Source organism: Sorex fumeus, unplaced genomic scaffold (genome assembly GCF_029834395.1).
Source record: "Sorex fumeus unplaced genomic scaffold, SorFum_2.1 ptg000072l, whole genome shotgun sequence".
NCBI classification, from domain to species: Eukaryota; Metazoa; Chordata; class Mammalia; order Eulipotyphla; family Soricidae; genus Sorex; species Sorex fumeus.
The window spans coordinates 17,500,951-17,520,281 of NW_026606129.1; the positions used below are offsets into that span (position 1 = coordinate 17,500,951).

Below are 19,331 nucleotides of genomic sequence, written 5' to 3' on the forward strand. Positions count from 1 at the left end.
CCAAATATGCCAAATACCAGTAACAATGATGGGTCTCATTCTCCTAAAGAGCCTTGAATATAATCTCAGGGCTAGGATGAAAGAGACGTTACTAGGGCCTGCTCGAGGCAATCGATGAATAACAGGATGATGAAATGAAAATGAAATGTTAAGAGAAATCAGGTAGGAATTCTTTGCTCCTTACTAACCATGCCTCGCCCCATTTCCTTAGGCAGGAGGAGGAGTTAGGCCCAGCCGAGATTCTTGGGGAGGAGTGCTACACATGGATCCCCTGAGTTTTAGCCTAGTTTTGTTGTTACCACTACAAGTGGCAGTTTTAACCAGCTACCACAAGACGCTGGCTTAAAAATCAACATTTCTTCTGTCAAGCCTGAATTGGTGCTTTAGACTTAAGAGTAGGGGCTCTTGACTGAACCTCTACACGTGTCTCAAAACTGCCAGCTACATTTAGAGGCCCAGTCAAGACCCTCCACTCTCAAGTCTAAAGCACCAAGTCAGGCTTGGCAGAAGAAATCTTGACTGGCACGAATAGGTTTGCTCCAGGGGCCTTAGGCCCAGGTAACCCAGCCTGGGTATATTGTAAGAAAAGGCAGAGAAGGGAATCAAATGAGAGAGCAAGAAGGCAGCTTCCTCACAATGTTGCTTCATTATCGGGCCAACAAGTCACAGGGCCGAGCTGAGAGTTGAAGAGTGTGGAAATAGACTTTTCCCAACTGGTAAGAGGAGTTGCAGTTGCCTTAGAAGAGGTGTGGATGGAGGGAGGAGAAGATTTAGGACAGTTTCTACAATGTACTCTCTGCCTTATCCATATTTCCACCATAATTGAGAACATACGGAAGACCTCCAGAACCAGCAACAACCATGCTGAGACCGCTCTCCACACGCATGAAGGTACCGGCAGAGGAACAAAGGCATGTGGGTCCTGGGGCTGAGATCTCCAAGCCTGCTCGATTGGGGCTGAGCATCCTCCACCCAGATCCTCCATCTTCCAGTAGGCAAGGGTCACGTCCACCAACTGCCCCCCTGGCGCCGTGTAATCCCTTCAACGGCCAAGACCCAGAGATTCTAAAACCCAGTTCCCAGAAGCACGCGGCCGCATTCGTGGCTGCGGGACTTATTATTATCTCATTCTTACTTTGGACAACCTGACAGGCTACTGAATGTAACCTGCTCACACAGCAGAGTCTGGCAAACTCCCTGTGGCGTACCCAATATGCCAGCACACCAGTAACAATGATGGGTCTCATTCTCCTAACCCTGAAAGAGCCTTGAATATGGCACTTTTTAAAAATCTCAGGGCTAGGACGAAGGAGACGTTACTGGGGCCTGCTCGAGGCAATCAACGAACAACAGGATGATCGTGATCGTGATTGAATTGAAAACATTGGGCCCTGTGACCCCTAAGTTCACTCCCAGATTTTCCTGGCCAAATAATACAAGTCCTCTGAGAATGAAGACAAGATTTTTTTTTTCACCTTCCCCCAAGAGAGATTTTTATTAATGGTTCCTGCAGAGGGCACCAAACCCAATCCAAACTCCTCCAGACCTGGCACTTGCCTTCTTGGTTCCTATATTCATTCACTTCCCTTTGCAACCTAAAACACCCTTCCGGTTACTTGTTGCTAAGTAACCAGCTACCTCCGCTGTTGACTCATCCACAGCCTCAGAGAGGGAAGGAAAAATACCTCCAATCCTAAAGAGGCGTGGTCTGACTCAGTGATCACCAGGATACATCAAATCCAATCGTCCCTTAGTGTCAGAAGCTTTAATTATCACTAACATTCACCCTGACCCACTTTTAAGAGGAGGAAGTAGGAAAGTACAGCAAATTTTGTAAGATGATTTCACAGCGGTCTAGGGATGGAGCCAGCCTCCAGACCCAGGAGTGGGAATCCAGAAACTACAAGTCTTCCACTCCCTGAGTTGCCCTATGGAAATGCTCATCTCCAAGCTGACTGACTGACCAAACACCTTCTGGGGTAGGCATCCTTCCCACACATCCCCCCAGAACTCAACCCCTCTTCCTGGAGAAGCAAAAGCAGAAAGAAACTGTGGTGATGGGGGCTGGAGCAATAGCACAGAGGGTAGGGCATTGGCCTTGCACGTGGCCGACCCAGGTTCAATTCCCAGCATCCCATATGGTCCCCTGAGCACTGCCAGGAGTCATTCCTGAGTGTATGAGCCAGGAGTCACCCTTGTGCATATCCGGGTGTGACCCAAAAAGCAAAAGAAGAAGAAGAAGCTATGGTGGATGTGTGTATTCCCAGCACCATTCCCCGTGACCCCTGTTCCTCCCCAGTACTCAGCCCAGCTGTCACCCTTGCCCCCTGCTGCCAAGGAGCTTCTGGAATATCCCTGGTCCAAGGGTGATCTTATAGCAGGCACCCAGTTCTGATCCAGTCCAAAGATGGCATACTCTTGGCAGTGGGAATTGTAACCCCAAACAGCCAGCGAGGTTCCAGGAAAAATTTCTGGGGCTTCAGGGCAAGTTACAAGCAACTGGGCCAGTTCTCACTCCCTTTGGACATTCATTCAACTCCAGGCTGCAGTTGCCAGCCTGGAGCTACAGCAGTGGAGGGGCAAGTTAATGGGAGAGATGTAGATGGCACAAAGGATATTCTTAAGCGGGGAAGCGGACTGGAGGCCACCTTTCCACGGGAAACTACGTTCCTCGAACCCATAGGCCTCACCCTATACTTCAGTCCTATTTGGGTTGAATTTTCTGCCTCCTGCCAACAAAAGCATCTGGACTGGCACGACCTCTTGTGACCAGCCACCTCTGGAGACCCTGGGAGTCTTTTTCCTAATACTGTGGGTCGAGGGACAGGCAGCGAGGGGGGCCCCTATGCAAATATTTGAAGACCTTAGAGTGAAACCGTGTCCTCTGCTCCCTGACACGCTTTTTTTTTTTCTTTTTGGGTCACACCCAGCGATGCACAGGGGTTACTCCTGGCTCTGCACTCAGGAATCACTCCTGGCGGTGCTCAGGGGACCATATGGGATGCTGGGAATCAAACCTGGGTCGACTGCGTGCAAGGCAAACGCCCTACCCTCTGTGCTATCTCTCCAGCCCCAACACGCTTTTTTTTTTTTTTTAAGACAGAGAGACTAGATTTGATGCGGCACAAGAAAATGAGGCCCCAGACTGGCCCGCTAGGAGACTTCAGACCCAGATCCCCTCTCGCTGAGAGCCCTTGTCCCCTTTCTGTTCACAGGTGTGGGTGTCACACTTAGGGGGAAGAAACAAGCTCAGGCCCACTGGGTTGAAGTGGGAACAGTCATTTCCTGTGTCTCTGGAGTAGGAGCGTAGAGGAGTGTCCCCTGACCCTCCCAGATCCCATGCCTCACGGGAGAATCACAGCCCGGAAAGGACTAGGTTGGTGTCCCCAGAACGAGGGATTCAAGGCAGGGTGCCCTCCTGGCTCAGTCCAAGACGGGTCCCCTACCTACCCCAACCAGTCCCTATGGACCAGGAGACCAGGTGGGGCTGAGTGAGTACGGTTTTCTTGACCTTGATTGAGCAAAGCCGCCTCCTTCCCACCCCTGGGCCTCAGTTCTTCTCCTCTCTGTCCCTGAGGGAGCCAGATTGTCTCCACATTCTAGAACCTCTGTGGGATCCAGGAAATGGCCTTGGCTGCAGATGCCTCATTCCACCCAGCCGTATCAGACACAGGGCCCCCGAACCACCAGGGACGAGAGAGGCGGTGAGTTGGGGAGAGGAAGGGCCTTTATTTCCAGATGTGCCATCTGCAGGTTCCGGGATGGATGTCGGGGGGGGGGGGCTTCTCAGGGGAGCCCCCTCACCCTGGGACACGCAATTGAGCCTAAGACCCCTGGGCCCACTGAACCCACTCCAGATCAGGGCCTGCCAGCTCAGAGGATACCCAGGACTGGGGCCCACTGAAGAGCTCTGCACAAAGGCCCCGAGATCTGGGGACAGATGATAGGCAAATCTCATTGACTGGGACGGGGATGGAATGGGGCCATGTCTCTGCAAACCAAAGCTCAGATACGCAGGACAAAGGGTCCTGGGGATGCGTGGAGTTCAGGTGCACAGATGTGAGGACCAGGCTCTGCGGTAGGGAGATGGCCATGACCGGAGGTGGCTGGCAGGACATTCCCCTCAGGGGCGTCGCCAGGAACCCCAGACGGGATTCTTCTCCACACACCAGCAGCACCGCCAGCAAAGCTCCAGAACTGGAACTGGACATGAGGCCCCAGAGCAGAGAGCTTCCTGGTAGGACCCTGCCAGAGGTGGTGTCAAGGCCACCCTTGTGGAGACAGTGGACGCAGGCAGGAGGCGGCAGCGGGCCTGCCGGGTCTCTTCCAGCCAGAGCAGGCCCGGGAGGTCGCCTTTTCAGTTCTTCTTCACAATTGTGTGTCTTCCTGCTGGAGCCGCTTTGGTGCACACTGACAGTTTGAGGGGCCCCTCCTTGGAGCTAGAGTGGGGAGTCCTCCCCACCCCACACCCCGAGGACAGCTTCCAGAGTTGACAGGCTAAGGCAGGGCAGGTGCCCACAGCTGGGAGGTGGGCACTGGAAGCCCGGCCACCCAGCCCTGCAAGTCTCTGTGTCTGACCCTGCAGCCAAGGGTGGTCCCCTCAGCAGGAAAAGAGTGCAGGGGACAGCCAGGGCCAGGACAGAGCAACGATGGATGGGTCCACTGTGGGAGGCTGTCCAACATCTGGAGGTGCGGCGGTTCCTACCCACGGCCTCCCATCGGGCTGAGCTGAAAGCGCATCTGAGCAGCAAAGCCTGTCCCTTTGTGTGTGTGGTCACGTAATGGTGCTACAGCCCGGGCGACCTGGGGCCAGCTGGACCAGACGGGGAAACTGCTGCCCATGCGGGGATGTGGCGCCCACCTGCGCCTCGTGGCCCTCACGTGAAATAGCGGCAGGGCGTGGAGTCGATGGCACAGTAAGGGGTGCACTGCAGGTCTCCGTAGGACCTGAGGAGAAGAAGTGGGTAAGTCTGAGGACCATCCCTGTGACCACCCTTCCACCCACTATGACCGCCAGTGACTCTGGGTTCAACACCCCCCAGGGCAGCCCCTGCAGCCACCTTGTTGGGGTTCAGGTCCAGTGAAAGCTGTTTTCTGGGGTGAGGTGCAAGTTGTGTCCAGTCTGGCCTGCCCTGCCCCGACACCCCCCCACACACCTGATCTGAGGTAGAAGGGGGATGGTGGTTCTTGCTCTTGCACCTACCAGAGATGCTTGCCCTGCTTTGTCCTGCAAGGCTTCCTGGCTATGCCAAAGCATCTAGTTCTCTGCAGTCCCATAAGCTGACCACTGCCCAGCAAGGGCTATTGCATAAGTGTGGCTAGCAGGACCAGATTTTTTTAAAAATCTAATTCCAATAAGTGTGAATCACCATATGTAGTTGGGGACTGCCCCAGGGATGGTGTCCACACCTCTGTGCTAATCGCGAGTGGGTGTTCTATTTGACACCCACATTCCCCAGCACCGGCAGAGGCCTCTGTGACTGGCTGGCACCACTGTGTGCGTGAGCCCTGGCTGCTACTCGGTCCTGCCCTCCACGGCTGATGGGTTCCACTCAGGTCTGTGGGCTCGCTCACTCTCCTTCCTCTTATAACTGAAGAGCCTCCTGTCTGCAGTTACCCCACCTGATCTGATCTGCATTTAGGGGAGGCAGCTTTGAGAAGACCCTCTCTCAGGAAGGAGAGCGGAAAGGGGGTGTAGGTCCTGTTCCAGAAGAAAGGGAACAAAGGAGCAAAGACTGGTGGTGGGACTCCCCTCCTCTGGGGGGCCAAGGGAGGAGCAGGGTGTAAATGGCAGGCTGAGAAACAGCGCCTTCATTTCCCTGAGAGTCAGATACAACTCTAGCTCTGAGGTTTTGGGGGAATGTGGCGCCATCTTAAACCCAGAAAAAAGGCCACGTTCTGGGCCTGGACCCCTCCTGGGACCCTCAGAGGGCTTGGGAGATGTCCTTGTGGAGGCCACGACTGCAATGTCTGTGTGTGGGGCACAGGGTCACGATTGAGTCTCCAGGGAAGCCAGAGGGTGCCCCTGAGGGGAGCCTCATTCCCAGGGCGTTAGCGCGTGAGGTGGCTCCTACCCGGGCAGGTACGTCTCACACGTCAGGTAGCCAAAGTCAGAGCCGTCACAGTCCTCCACACCCCTGTGCCGGTGACCGTCTCCACAGTAGGCCCGGTGACAGCCTGAGGGAACATGAGGAGAGTTAGGAATTGAGGGGGGTGGGAGGGGTTCATCTGGGCCTGTCTAGACCAGAGCTCCATGGAGTTTCAGGAGTGCCTCTGAGCCCCCCGGCCCCCCAAAGCCCTCCTTGAAAATGGTCCATTGTCCTCTGGGGTCTCATGTTCTCATCTCACACACTTGGGGGTCTGGGGGTGAGAGGGTCCCTGAGGAGGCGCATAGGCCATGGTGGCTTGTCTCTCCACAGGGGGGCTTCAGAAGATCTCTAGTAGGGAGGTGTCTCCTCTCTCACGGTACCTCCCAGCTCCCCACTGAAAAGCTACTTTTTGCCATGTGACCTGTGTGACAGTTTCACAGGGGCTCCAGACAAAGCCCCTTTGTCTGGAGGGGCCCAGTCCTATGGCGAGTAGCCCTCTGCTGTGGGGCCCCTCAGCCCCCGTCTCCCTCTCAGCCTCCTTTCCATGCCCCTACCTGAGGGCAGGGACCTGACTCTGTGCCATACCTCCCCAAGCTGCTCGGTCCTGTGTCCCCTTCCCCTTCTGAAAAGAATGTCAGGCATGTGGGGTTTACCCAGGATGAGGCAACCAACACCCAGCTGGAAGCTTCTCAGAGACAGCCTCTTCTCCAGACTCCCCCCGTGCCCCCCGCCGTGGACATGTGCCTTGGATGGACATGGTTGTTCCCTCCAGGAGCCAAGGAACCCCACTGCTGTCCCTTACACCGTCCCAAACACCAATGCTGGCATCTTGCCCTGTTCCGCCCTCCCCCCAACCCTGGGGTAGCCCCAGCCCCGGGCCCCACTCACTGATGCAGTCGTCCCCCGCGTCGTTGTTCCCGTCATCACATTCCTCCCCAGGCTGTAGGACTCCGTCCCCACAGGTGCTGTGGCGGGCAACACCGTAGTTCCCGGGGTAGAGCGGCGTCAGCTGGCCGCAGAGACACACAGCGGTTACCAGGGCTAGCATGGCAGGTTGCCACGGGGCAGAGAGGTCATTGATGTGTAGGGGGCAGGAGGTAACCTTGGGATGGCCCTGGGGTGGGACAGGTACCCATTCCTCTCCTGTCACCCGGAGCTCAAGCAGGAAGATTGTGGCCGCACGGTGGCTGCAGCTCCCCGGGATTCAGAGAGAAGCTTGTGTGTGTGAGAGGACCAGGGGACCAGGTTCAGCCCTTCCCTGGAGATGCTGCAGGCAGTGCGGTGCCCATCCACCCGGGAATGAGGCGCCCTGGGCCCTGGTGGGGTGGGCATGGGAAGGGGGGGTACCTGAATAGGGAACCAGCCAAGGCTGTCTTTGAAGTACAGAGATCTCTGGTCCCTGCGGAAGGCGATCGCATTCTGGGTGTTCAGCCGCTCCAGCTCCTCCTGGTTGTTCACCACGAAAATCTGCCGGGGAACATGGGGGTGAGGATTCTAGAAAGCACTTTTACGAGGAATGTTGGGGAGAAGCTGGGACCTCGGGCAGGTGCGCTGGGAACAAGGAAGCTGCTTTTGTTATACTCTAGTGTTCCTCCTAGGGGGGTGCAGGGGTGTCTTGACTCCCACATCTACTCAATACGAGTTTAAACTGAAAAAATATATTCATGGTTTGGATATTCTAATAGCCCAAAGACTTAAATGAAAAGATAGAGCCATTTACTCAAATCAATCAACATTTGGAGATGATTCTCATGTTTTTGATATATGTATCTGAGCTTTGGGGGGCCACACTCGGTAGTGTTTGGAAACTGCTTCCAGCTCTGTGCTGGGGGGTTGGGGACTGCTTCTGGTGATGCTCAGGGAACCATGTGGCCTGGAAATGATTTTCTCTCTCTCTCTCTCTCTCTCTCTCTCTCTCTCTCTCTCTCTCTCTCTCTCTCTCTCTCTCTCTCTCTCTCTTTGTGTGTGTGTGTGTGTGTGTGTGCATATGTGTGTGTCCCTCTCTGTGTTTCTGTCATCCCCATATTATCTTATTTCTCATTTTTGTGCCACACCTGGCTGTGTTCAGGGCTTATTTCTGGCTCTGTGCTCAAGAATCACTCCTGGAGGTATGCAGGGGACCATAGCAGTAATGGTAACAGAAATTAAATTGGGTAAGCTCTGCACAAGGCAAGCCCCTGAACCCCTGTATTTTTCTCCATCTTCTGGAAATAATTCTTAACAATTTAGTTGTTTGGGGGCCACATCAGCGGTGCTTAGGGGTTACTCCTGGTTCTCCACTCAGAAATCATGCCTGAGTGCAGAACCTGAATCAGGACTCAGGGGAACCATATGGGATTTTGGGGATGGAACCCAGGTTAGCCACATGGAAGGCAAGCTCCCTACCTGCTGTACTAACTCTCTGGTCCCTTAACAATGTTTTCTATCAGAAAATGTCCATTACAGTGCATTTACATTAATGAAAAGCATGGGGACACCTTATAAATATCCAACAATATGGCACTGTGATAAATAAAACACAACTCAGCCATATGATGGATAAATGGTTCTATGTCCACTCAAATGATGTTATCATTAATTAATTCAAAGCTGGGGTTCACTTCAAATAATCCATGGAGGGTGGGCAGCAGTGAATCAGGAGTAAGAGGAAATGAAAACATGAGTCAAAGTGACAATTATTGAATCAGGATGCAGTCACACACAGGTTTATTACATCGTTTTCCCTTTGTATACATTTATGTTCTTTATAATAAAAAAAGGTTAAGATTGACAGGGCCAGAAAGATAATACAGCTGGTAGGACACTTGCCTGTGACTGCCCCAGGTTGGATCCCTGGCATCGCATATGGTCCCCCCTAGCCCTAGGAGAGGTCCCTGAGCACAGAGCCAGGAGTAAGCCTTGAGCACCACTGGGTGTAGCCCCAAAACAGAGAGAGAGAGAGAGAGAGAGAGAGATTAACAAAGTAGTAACATGGTGGGTTCCAGCTGCAGAGTAGTGGCACAGCTCAGATATCTGGAATTCCCCCCATAAAAAAGTCATTCTTTTTTTTTTTAAAAAAAAAAAAGACCAAGTTGTGGCCAGAGCAATAGCACAGCGGATAGGGTGCTTGCCTTGCATGCAGCTGACCCAAGTTCAATCCCCAGCATCTCATATAGTTCCCCAAGTACCAGCAGGAGTATTTCCTGAGTGCAGAGCTGGGAGTAAACCCTGAATATTTGTGGGAATGACCCCCCAAAAAATTAAGACCAAGTGGGGCTGGAGAGCTGCTCTCAGGACTGCACTGGCCCAGGTTTGATCCCAGCACTGCATGCTCTCCTGAACTGTTTGAGAAGGACACTGAGCACAGTTTGGGGAATAGTCCCTGAGCTGCCACTCCTCCCCCCTCCACACACACACAAAAGGAATATTCCAAAATAAGCAATTGGCTTTTTATCCTTTCCCATTTTCCAATTTCCTGTTATGAAGTTGTCCCCAGTATCATGGGGGCGAGGGAACTCTACCAACTCTACCAACAGATTTTTACACAGCATGGAGGTTGTGTGGGACTTGGTCTTGTGGGACAGGCACCCCAGATTTTGCCCAGAAAAGTCTTACCACGGGGACTTGAGGGGAGCTGGGCCCAGACGCTGACTCCCCATGGGAGGGGTTGTTCACATTCCAGGGGTTCCCACACAGACATCTTCCTGGAGGCCCGGGAAGTCCTCTTTCCCCTTTGGGTCCCATTATAAGATGTCCTAGGAAGCAACAGACTGCTCTGTGAACAGAGCCAAGGAAGAGAACCCACCCGCTCACAGAGATGCCAGCCACTATCGACAGAAAGACAGCAGAAACCCACAGTATTCAGGGCGCAAATTGGGGGAGGGCTTCAGATAGCCGCTTCTGACCTGAAATGTGGAGGAGGCGATATTTTCTTGTGTTTTTTTTTTTTTGATGGGTGGTAGGGCTTGGCTTTTGGGCCACACCCAGAGGTGCTCAGGACTGCCCTCAGGGACCATTCCTGGTAGCGGTCAGGGAACCATATGGAATGCAAGGCATTGAACCCAGGTCACCACATGCAAGGCAGGTGCCCTCCCCCCTGTACTATCGCTCTAGTTCCCTCTCTGTGAGCTCTTGATCTCGCCTGGACGTAGCAGCATCTTTCCTAACCCTCCAACTCCCTCCCGCCTCTCTCTCCGCACTAGAGTCAGACTCTCTATTGCCCATGGGCTACTGTGTTGGCCAACCTGAGGTATGCCATGGCAGAAGGGTGGGAATCTGGGAAAAATCTTTCCTGATAAGGAAGAAACACAACTGATAAGAAATGCAGCAAGTTTCCTCCTTATTCCTGCCCAAAGACAGATGCAATGTCTGGTATTGCTGTTGCAATATTGCAGCCATGAGTCACAGGTCTGAGCAGAGAAATCAACAGAAGAGAAAGACCAAAGCAATTCGCTGCAGAGTCAGCTTCAAACTTAAGAAAAATCATTTTTCTCAGGGGGGTTCTTGCTGGTGAACACATGGCTTGCTGATAACTGTAAAAAAAAAAAACTGGGGCTGGAGTGATAGCACAGTGGGTAGGGTGTTTGCCTTGCATGCAGCTGACCTGGATTCTATTCCCAGCATCCTATATGGTCCCCTGAGCACTGCCAGTAGTAATTCCTGAGTGCAGAGCCAGGAGTAAGCCCTGGGCATCGCTGGGTGTGACCCAAAAAGCAAAATAAATAAATAAATAAAAATAATTTCCTTTGTTATTCTTAAATGAGTGTGGTTTTGATTTGTGGTGCTGAGTCTCGAACCCAGGACTTCACACATGTGCCTCACCACAGAGCCACTTCCGGGCCCTTATTTGTTCCTTTCCACACACCAGATGTGGGCCAAGGAATGTCTCTGGGTGAGTTTCTTTGGTTTCACTGAGGGAAAAAATAGAAACTTTAAGAAGTGCTCAGCCTACTGAAACCATGGAGAAACATGTCCTGACAAGATGCGATGGGGCAATCTGCTAGGTGGGCAGTGGTGATCTCCTGGACCCTGATAGGTCCTCAGGCCTGGTCATAGGCCCAAATGAGGCTGCTGAGGAGAGAACCCCGGTAGCAGCACTTTTCAAAGTTCTCAAGACCTGAGTCATTGGGGCTGGAGTGATAACACAGCGGGTAGAGCATTTGCCTTGCATGCAACCAACCCAGGTTCGATACCCAGCATCCCATATGGTCCCCTGAGCACCTCCAGGAGTTATTCCTGAGTGCAAAGCCAGGAGTAACCCCTGAGCATAGCCAGGTGTAACCCAAAAAACAAACAAAAATAGACCCGGGCCACATCTGCAAGCCCCACAGCACACCCGAAAATAGCACACCCATCTGCACCCACCGTGGCTGGCTGTGCAGTACACAGATGCCAGAAAGAAGCCCAGGAAGATAAAAGGGCCCCTCTGGTAGCAGCAGGAGCTGGAGGGGGATCCCCCAGTGGGAGGAAACCCCTCAATCCCTGAGCCCTCCTGGCTGGGTGGCAGAGATGTGCGGATAGGAACATAGCCAGCATACAGGGAAGGAGGTTTGCCTCATACCTGCCACACCTTAGAGTGCCTATTCATTTGAGCAGAGATGAGCACGATTCTGTGGAGGAGCTGCAGCCTGGTGTTCTCGCCCTTTATTCTGAAAAGCCTGGACAGAGGTGCCACTGGCCCAGGAATATTCTTGGGAGCCAGTGCCGGGCCGAGAAGCCCCAGTGACGAGGGGCTGTGAAACAGGCTCTAGAGCCACCTCCTAACAGGGCCTGTGGCTGCAGCGTCTCCATCAGAGCTCTGGTCTCCAGGGGGTCTAAGAGTTTGCCCCCCTGGGACTAGAGCGATAACACAGCGGGTAAGGCGTTTGCCTTGCACGCGGACGACCCGGGTTCGATTCCCAGCATCCCATACGGTCCCCTGAGCACCGCCAGGAGTAATTCCTGAGTGCAGAGCCAGGAGTAACCCCTGGGCATCACTGAGTGTAACCCAAAAAGCAAAAAAAAAAAAAAAGAAAGAAAGAAAAGAAAAGAGTTTGTCCCCATGCATGATGATCTAGGACTGAGGCTGAGAAATTTTTACCCGCCATTCAAAACCATCATCTTAACACATGGTGGGGGAAGCTGGTGTTCCCAGGTGCCAGCCAATCCCATCATGCCCACGAAGGAAGGACACAGTCTTGTCTCAGGCTTACTGCTGACTACCCCCTTGGGGCACTTGCCTTCACTTCCCCCCTGACCTGCAGGCTCCTTTTGCCTGGAACTCGAGTATTCCACCCCCCTGCCCCGTCCTCTCTGTCTCCCCACCTGCCCCTGTACCCTCCTGTCCCTGACACCACCCTCCATGGGCCACGGGAAACAGGAAGTGACCAGGAGCCTGTTTCCTGCTACCTCTGCAGTTTCCCTGCTGCTTCCTCCCAGCTGTCGGAGGGCATCCATTACCCTGGCTGCTTCCTGCCAGCCATCCCTGAAGGGCACAGCAACCCCAGCACCCCCTAGCCAGAGGACTTGACCCCAGGGAACCTCCTGCTGGAGAGGTGGGGAGAAAGTAGAGAAACTCCTGGGACAGTCTCGACTCACTCCCCAGCTCCTGGTGTGCCCTAAAGGGGCTTCTGAGCTCCCTAGGAGGATTTCCAGGATCCCTGAGGTTCAAGGTACTCCCCATGTGCAAGGAGACAGCCTGGAGAACCCGAGGCTGGTTCTTGAATGCTCGGGGCAGGGGGCAGGTTTTGGGGGTGGTCAGTGGGCTCTCTTGAGTGGGTTTGGGACTTCCGCTGGACCTCTGCCAGACTCAGGAATGAATTTGGGTCTCTTCCAGGTCTTAAAGACTTGCCAGTCTTAAAGACTTCCCAGCAGGCACTGGGAACGTCTCTCTTAAACTCCCCTCTTTGTTCTTCCAACTCCCCCAAAGCAAGGGGGTTTCACACCCCCACGTTCTCCAGATCCTCACCCTGGGAAGTGTCTCCAATGAAAGCATGGGGAGGAAATGTCAGTGAGACACTGACTCTGGGTGGTTCCCCATGTGGGAAAGCCAGAGTCGGGGCCCAGAGCAATAGTACAGAGGGACAGTGCTGGCGTTGCACACAGCCAACCTGGGTCCAATGCTCAGCACTCCACACGGTTCCCTGAGCATCACCAGGAGTGATTCCTGAGTGCAGAGCTAGGAGCAACCCCTGAGCATCACTGAGTGAGACCCAAACACTTTTTCAAAAAAGGCAAGAGAGGGACAGCCAGAGTTGGTGTAGCCATGTCTGTGCCTATCCACAGGGGCCAGCCCCCCATCAACCTGCAGGGAGAAGAACCCCTAATCCACCTTCAGGCACCAGCCCCCTCACTTCCAATCCACCCACAGGGATCAAGGATGCAGATGAGTCTCCCACAGGCTTGCCTAGAAAAAAGATGGGACTGGAGGGAAGGGGCTACCACAGAAATTCCCGGGGCATCAGGAAAGTAAACCATCCTCCAAGTACCCAGAGTGCTTGGAAGTATCAGGGGGGTGTGTGGAGGGATGGCGATACCCTTTCAGGTGGATCCACCCAGGCTCTAGGAATATGTTGCAGCTTGACTGTCACCTGGGTGATGGTGGGGGATGCTAGGTGGCAGTGAAACTGGTTTCCACGGAGAATGGAGTGTGGAGGGAAAGGGAGAGGAGTCAAAAGATTCAAGAGGGCTGGGGGATGACAGGGAGACAAGTCTGTGCTGGATGTGCTAAAGGGAAGTGGTGCATCCTCGTGACAAGATTGAGCACCTAGGGAGTTGGGGCTGGGTCCTGGGACTCACTATCACAGACCCCAAGAGGGAAGTGGGGTGCAGGTTGGATGAGGCCGGTCCTACAATAGAGACACAGAGAGACTGTCCAGGTCATCCCTATACACCACCATGCCCTGTAGGTACTCCTCGACTTGGGGAATCCATAAGTACCCCAAGAGCTGAGAGTGTCCCTCCCAAAGGCAAACCCAGGTTTCCGGTCATGCTGTCAGTCTCGGGGACGGGGGGTCATGGTCATGGGACTGGAGGCAAATGTTTGGCTTACCAGAATTCAGGAGGGCAAGGACTGATTGTGAGGGCCCATGCACGTCACCCCGTCAGCATAGACACAGAATCCAGACCTCACTTCCTAGCTGGTTCATTTCACAGGATAGAAAGAGCGCTGTGGCTTACTGACACACCGGCTGAGGGTGGGCCTTCTCTCCTCTCCTTTGTTTAAGGACATGGTTCATTTCACAGGATAGAAAGAGCGCCATGGCTTACTGACACACCGGCTTAAGGTGGGCCTTCTCTCCTTTCCCCAGTTTAAGGACGCGGTGCCTGCTCTCTCAGAAGGGCAGTGCTCCTATGACCTGACAAGAGGAGTCTGAGAGGGGAGAGGCCGACAGGGGTGAGGAGGAAGAGGAAACCCCGTATCCTGGGAAATGGGCTTTGATTTCTGTCCAGTATTCTTTCAGTCTTTGATCAATAATTGGTCTTTGCAGATCAATAAGGATGCCCTCAGCACACTTCATGTGCTACTTTACTACTTCCAAGAGAATCGCTTGGAGCCATGAACATTTCCCATGTCCACCGGTGAAACATTTCTCGTGCTGGCCAGGGTACTGCTTATTTTTCACATTAAGTATAAAGGACATCAACCAATTCAAATTTTTTCTCTCCTCTATTGGTTTGGCTCTATTGGTTTAAAGGAAACCAGAACAGTGTTTATCTCTTTCTTGTTGAAGTTGAATGAGGAAAATTGGGGGTGGGGGTAGGAATGATAACTATATCTGAGTGCTTCTGGCAATTTCTAATTCAGAACATAAGACAGATCTGTGCTGGAACCTCGCAATCTCTGGAGAGACCGACTGGGAGTGCAGTGCCATAGTGGAAACGAGACAGGGAAGGTCTTACCTGACGATGGAGAGCCTGGGGAGCCTGGAGGTCCTGGTCGGCCAGGTTGACCAGAAGGCCCAGGCTTGCCTGGAGGGCCCATGATTCCAATATCTCCCTTCTGCCCCTAACAGGGAGAAAGGCAGAGCCTGTTAGGACAGTGTCACATGGCAAACTTCCTCCCCCATTTATCTCTCAGTCAGGGATGATTTTGCACTTTGGAGCAAGAACACAGAGCCCAAGGTCTGAACCACCAGCTCAGGGCAGGAGATCTGAGACAGTGAAGATTCCAAGCATACAGGTACTACTTGTTACTTCATTCTAGAAACACAGTATATAAGAGCTGGAAAAAACTTACCTAACACACTCTCCTCCCTGGGCAGATCTTTTTTTTTTTTCAAGGCCCAGGGAGGAGCCAAGACTTAATGCACTTAGCATGGAGACAGCAGAGTTGGGCCCAGAACTCAGGCCTTCTGTCTCTGTGTCAGGATTGTTTCTCTTTCATAACACAAGAAATTCTGTTTCACCCTCTCCATTTACACTCAAGGGCTTCCTGTGGCTCACTGCTCCCTACCTGAGCCTACACAGCTCTCTATGGCTGCACTTTCCCTGGTCCTGTCCCTTCAGCCCTGGAGTGCTTTATGTTTTCAAGAGCACCATGCCTTCTACCTCCTTCCAAGGCTCTCTGCTTTCCCCATTGCCTATGTGACTCCCTTCCATCCTTTAACTCTAGCTCATGTCACGAAGACTTCTCTGACCTGTGATACTGAGTCGGTTCTCTTGGTCATTGGTCTTCCTTTATGGCATTTATCTCAGATCATACCCTACAGTTGCCCAAATGGTCATTTCTTCAGTACCACCCCTGAGACATAAGCTCTCTGTGAACTTAGGTCCTCTTATCTTCTTCACCTCCCTTCCCCCCCAGACCCAATGTATGGAGGAAGCAAAAGTTAAAAACATAAAGGGGAAGTAGTCTGGTTAAGTCCAAAGATCTGGGCTTTTCTCCTTGGCTGGAGAGAAAGTCCACAGATCTGGGCTTTTCTCCTTGGCTGGAAAGACTGGCTACTTCCTGTCATCACTCTCTGCCACAGATTTCTGTCTGTGGAAAAGGGCAATAAATGCACACCTGCAGAGAATTTCTGGGAGGCTCATAAAGATTTTATATCTTTCACTTCTGAAGGTGAAAATATTGTTTGCACAGAGTCAAGAACTATTGTGAGTCAAGTCAATTATCATTGGGACTGGCTTGGTTTCATCTTTTTCACATGACTAGAGACGTCCCAATTTCTCTTTTTATTTTTTTTCTGGAGATGGGGGGCACACTCATGGCTCAGGGCTTACTCCTGGATCTGTGCTCAGAGATTACTCCTGGTAGTATTCAAGGGCCCAATGCTGTTCTTTGAACCAGGGTCCGCCGCATGGAAGTCAAATGCCTTACTTTGTGCTATGTCCCCCGCCCTGATAATTTCTTAAACTCAGTGTCACCTTTGCTGATGCTCTGGGAAACTTAAGAGTCAATATTTCTCCCTCAGAGTTGTCCTTTGGAATGACTTAGTAACAAGGTTAATTAATGTTACTTACATTAACAGGGTAATAGGGTGGTACATTGAGAAGTTCATTCCCAACTAATTGTGTCTCCTTGCCCTGAGGCTGTCCGGATCACTCATGGATGCCCAACCTCTTAGGTCTGGACCCTTTCTACACTTGTGCCTCAGATTTGCCCACCTGATGAAATGCAATCTTCTCCAAGTCTGGGAGGCAGGCATGCTGGGACCTTCTTTCCAGTGTGACAAGGACATGTGACCTGCAGTCTCATGAATATGGACCTTGGGACTTTCTTGGCAATGTCTCTCTAGCCTCTCTAGTTGAAGACTCTCTTCAACTCTTAATATCGGCCCCCATGAGATCAGCATTTGTCTCCAGTTCCTTTCCCGAGGGAGGGAGTCGCTTCTTGCCCAAACTGAGGCATTTCGTGTGGTAAGCAAGTAGTTCCCAGAATGGCAAAGGAAGTCACACCATCTTAATATAGCCACAGTTAAAGCTTGTTTTCCTAGCAGCCTTGAGAGCTGGCTGTGAGCACAGGAAGTGCCACCGTTTGAAGGAGCTAGAGTCACTCCTTGATTGTGACACTCTTAGTCATGGAACATTCTGATTATGGGTCATCTGCTCAGACCAACTTCTGTGAATGGGGGACCTTTGAGCAACACTTTCCAGGAAAGACCTTCTCTGTTCTTTCATTGCCATCCAAATTATGCCATCTCTCTCAAGGAAGCTGTTGTACCTCCTTAGCCAAAGGCCTTATAATAAAGTCAATTAATGACGACACTTTCCTGGGCCTTTCTCAAGGTAAGTCTTAAAGTGTGAGGAGACTGAGGAAAAGATCAGGGAAGTAGTCCTCTACTCTTTAAACCTGCATTCCTCAACCACTGGTTGGTGAACCAGTGGCATAGGAAGTTTCAAAACAACTGGTCTACTATAGTGGTTATAACTGCAGGTCCATGGGCTGGTGTGCAGGGCAGGTGCGGGCCTGCAGATATATAGAGGTTGAAGAATGCAGCTCTAGGATATAACCCTGATGTGAAAGTTGACTCTTCAGAGTTCCTGGGCCAGGCACACCACTTCCCTGACCCTCACAGTTCTGTGACTAAATGGGAGAAAGTAAATGAGATGGCCCTAAAATCAGGCTGACTCTGAAATTCTAATCTCCTGAAGTCCCTTCTGAATTTCTTTCTAATTACAGGACTGGGATTGACTTAAAATAACTCCCAGAAACTCCTAGCACAACCCACTTCCACAAATGCTAGGTGTATAAGACTGTCCACTAGGATATCAATTCACGATGAAAAGAAAGGACCACGAGGTATAATAGGGTGGCATGGGAGGAACAACAAAATGAATGAAAGGGAATCAAGAGGTGCAATCCGTTATAAAATAGATTAAGTCCTAGGTTTAGAATGTCTAGCATTGTGATTGTAGTTAATGTTGTAGCAGAGGTATAAAGTTTTCTAAGATACTGGATCTTCAAAGTTCTCATCATGAGACTGGAGAGATAGTACAGCAAGTAGGGTTCTTGCCTTGTATATGACTGACTCAGGTTCAATCTTAGGCACCCTCTATGGCTCCCTGAGCCTCACAAGATGTAATACCTGAGCACAGATCCAGGAATAAGCATTGCCAGGTGTGGCCCCCAAAATTAAAAAAAATTAAAAAAATTTAATTCTCACCACAAGAAAAGAATGTTTGTGTAATAACTAGATTTATTATGAACATTCCACAATAAAGACAGTGTTGAATCATTAGGTTGTAGGCATGGCACAAATACAATGCCATATATGCACCTCATGTATTGATACATATGCCTCAACCCAACCCATTACCCAAGGCTCAAAGCTGAAGTACTGAAGTATTTGCTGATAAGAAATGCACTGTGATGGGGGTGGTGCGGAGGTGGGAGCACACTCAACTAGTTTACAATGTCTTATAGAAAGAATTGAACTTATTTCCAAAACTTTCTTAAAGTCACAGGTAGGATTTTGGGGTTGTTTTTAAGATGATGGCAAAAGTATATCATTCCCAGCAGAACCAGGAAGCAGCAATCTTTGCTGTTGTCTTGACCAGGAAAAGTACAGATACTGTGCAAGAAAAGAAGTAGAACAGAAGCCAACAGTTCTTGTAGGGTAGGATCATTTTTGTTTTATAAAGTTTTCCCCCTTTTTGCCTTCTGTTTCTAAACCTAGTTTAGAAACCTAGGCAATGAAATACTGAGAGATGGACTTAAGCCATTTACTTGGAACAGAGAATAAGATCACTCACACTCAGGTGATTGACAGGCAGCTGGAAACCATCAATCTAGCCTAACCATGAAATAGGAAAACAGGAAAAAAAACCTTTGTGCCCAAATAATTTCACCTCTCAAGAGTTATATATCATTTTATGAGCTGCTTTTGTCCCAAAAAATCTGCTCATTAAAATATAGGGCTTCATGAATATTTACATGCTTCATGAATATTTACAATAATAAGCAAAAATGTGCATGTCTAAGTTTAAGTTAGTTGACAACACAATGACTGTATCTTGGATATGAATGAAACAAACAACTAGAAAGTTCACAAAAGATAGAAAAATGGCAACATGTTGATAGCTGGGTGTGGTCTCTTCAGATGATGCTTTCACTTCTATTTTTTATAATTTCCTAGGTTTCTGTGAGAATTGTCTATTTCTAATGGGATAGGAGTAAAAAAAGCCAACAGACACCCCCAAGTTAAAAAATTTTAAAAGAGCAGAGCCTTCAGAAATTCCTGTGCAGGACAAGAAAGATGGTGCTTGGGAGAGTTCTGAAGCCAGCCAAGGCTACCATCCCTCCCTCCTTCCTTCCCCTCTCGTGGCCCCTGCTCTGAACACACC

The 19,331-nt window shown here is 51.1% G+C and overlaps 1 protein-coding gene across 2 annotated transcripts in view; it reads right to left on the reverse strand.

The window, feature by feature from the left end:
• Positions 1–4,813: 4,813 nt before the first annotated feature.
• The window catches only part of COLQ (collagen like tail subunit of asymmetric acetylcholinesterase), a 59,675-nt gene continuing 45,157 nt past the window's right edge, over positions 4,814–19,331 (reverse strand). For both annotated transcript variants that reach the window (XM_056129855.1, XM_056129853.1), the window contains 7 exons: positions 14,973–15,054; positions 14,234–14,248; positions 9,684–9,823; positions 7,437–7,556; positions 6,978–7,098; positions 6,075–6,177; positions 4,814–4,947 (listed from right to left, as the gene is read on the reverse strand). In XM_056129855.1, coding sequence (XP_055985830.1) covers positions 4,878–4,947; positions 6,075–6,177; positions 6,978–7,098; positions 7,437–7,556; positions 9,684–9,823; positions 14,234–14,248; positions 14,973–15,054 — 651 coding nt within the window. In that variant the 3' untranslated portion in view covers positions 4,814–4,877. The remainder of the gene's footprint in view (positions 4,948–6,074; positions 6,178–6,977; positions 7,099–7,436; positions 7,557–9,683; positions 9,824–14,233; positions 14,249–14,972; positions 15,055–19,331) is intronic.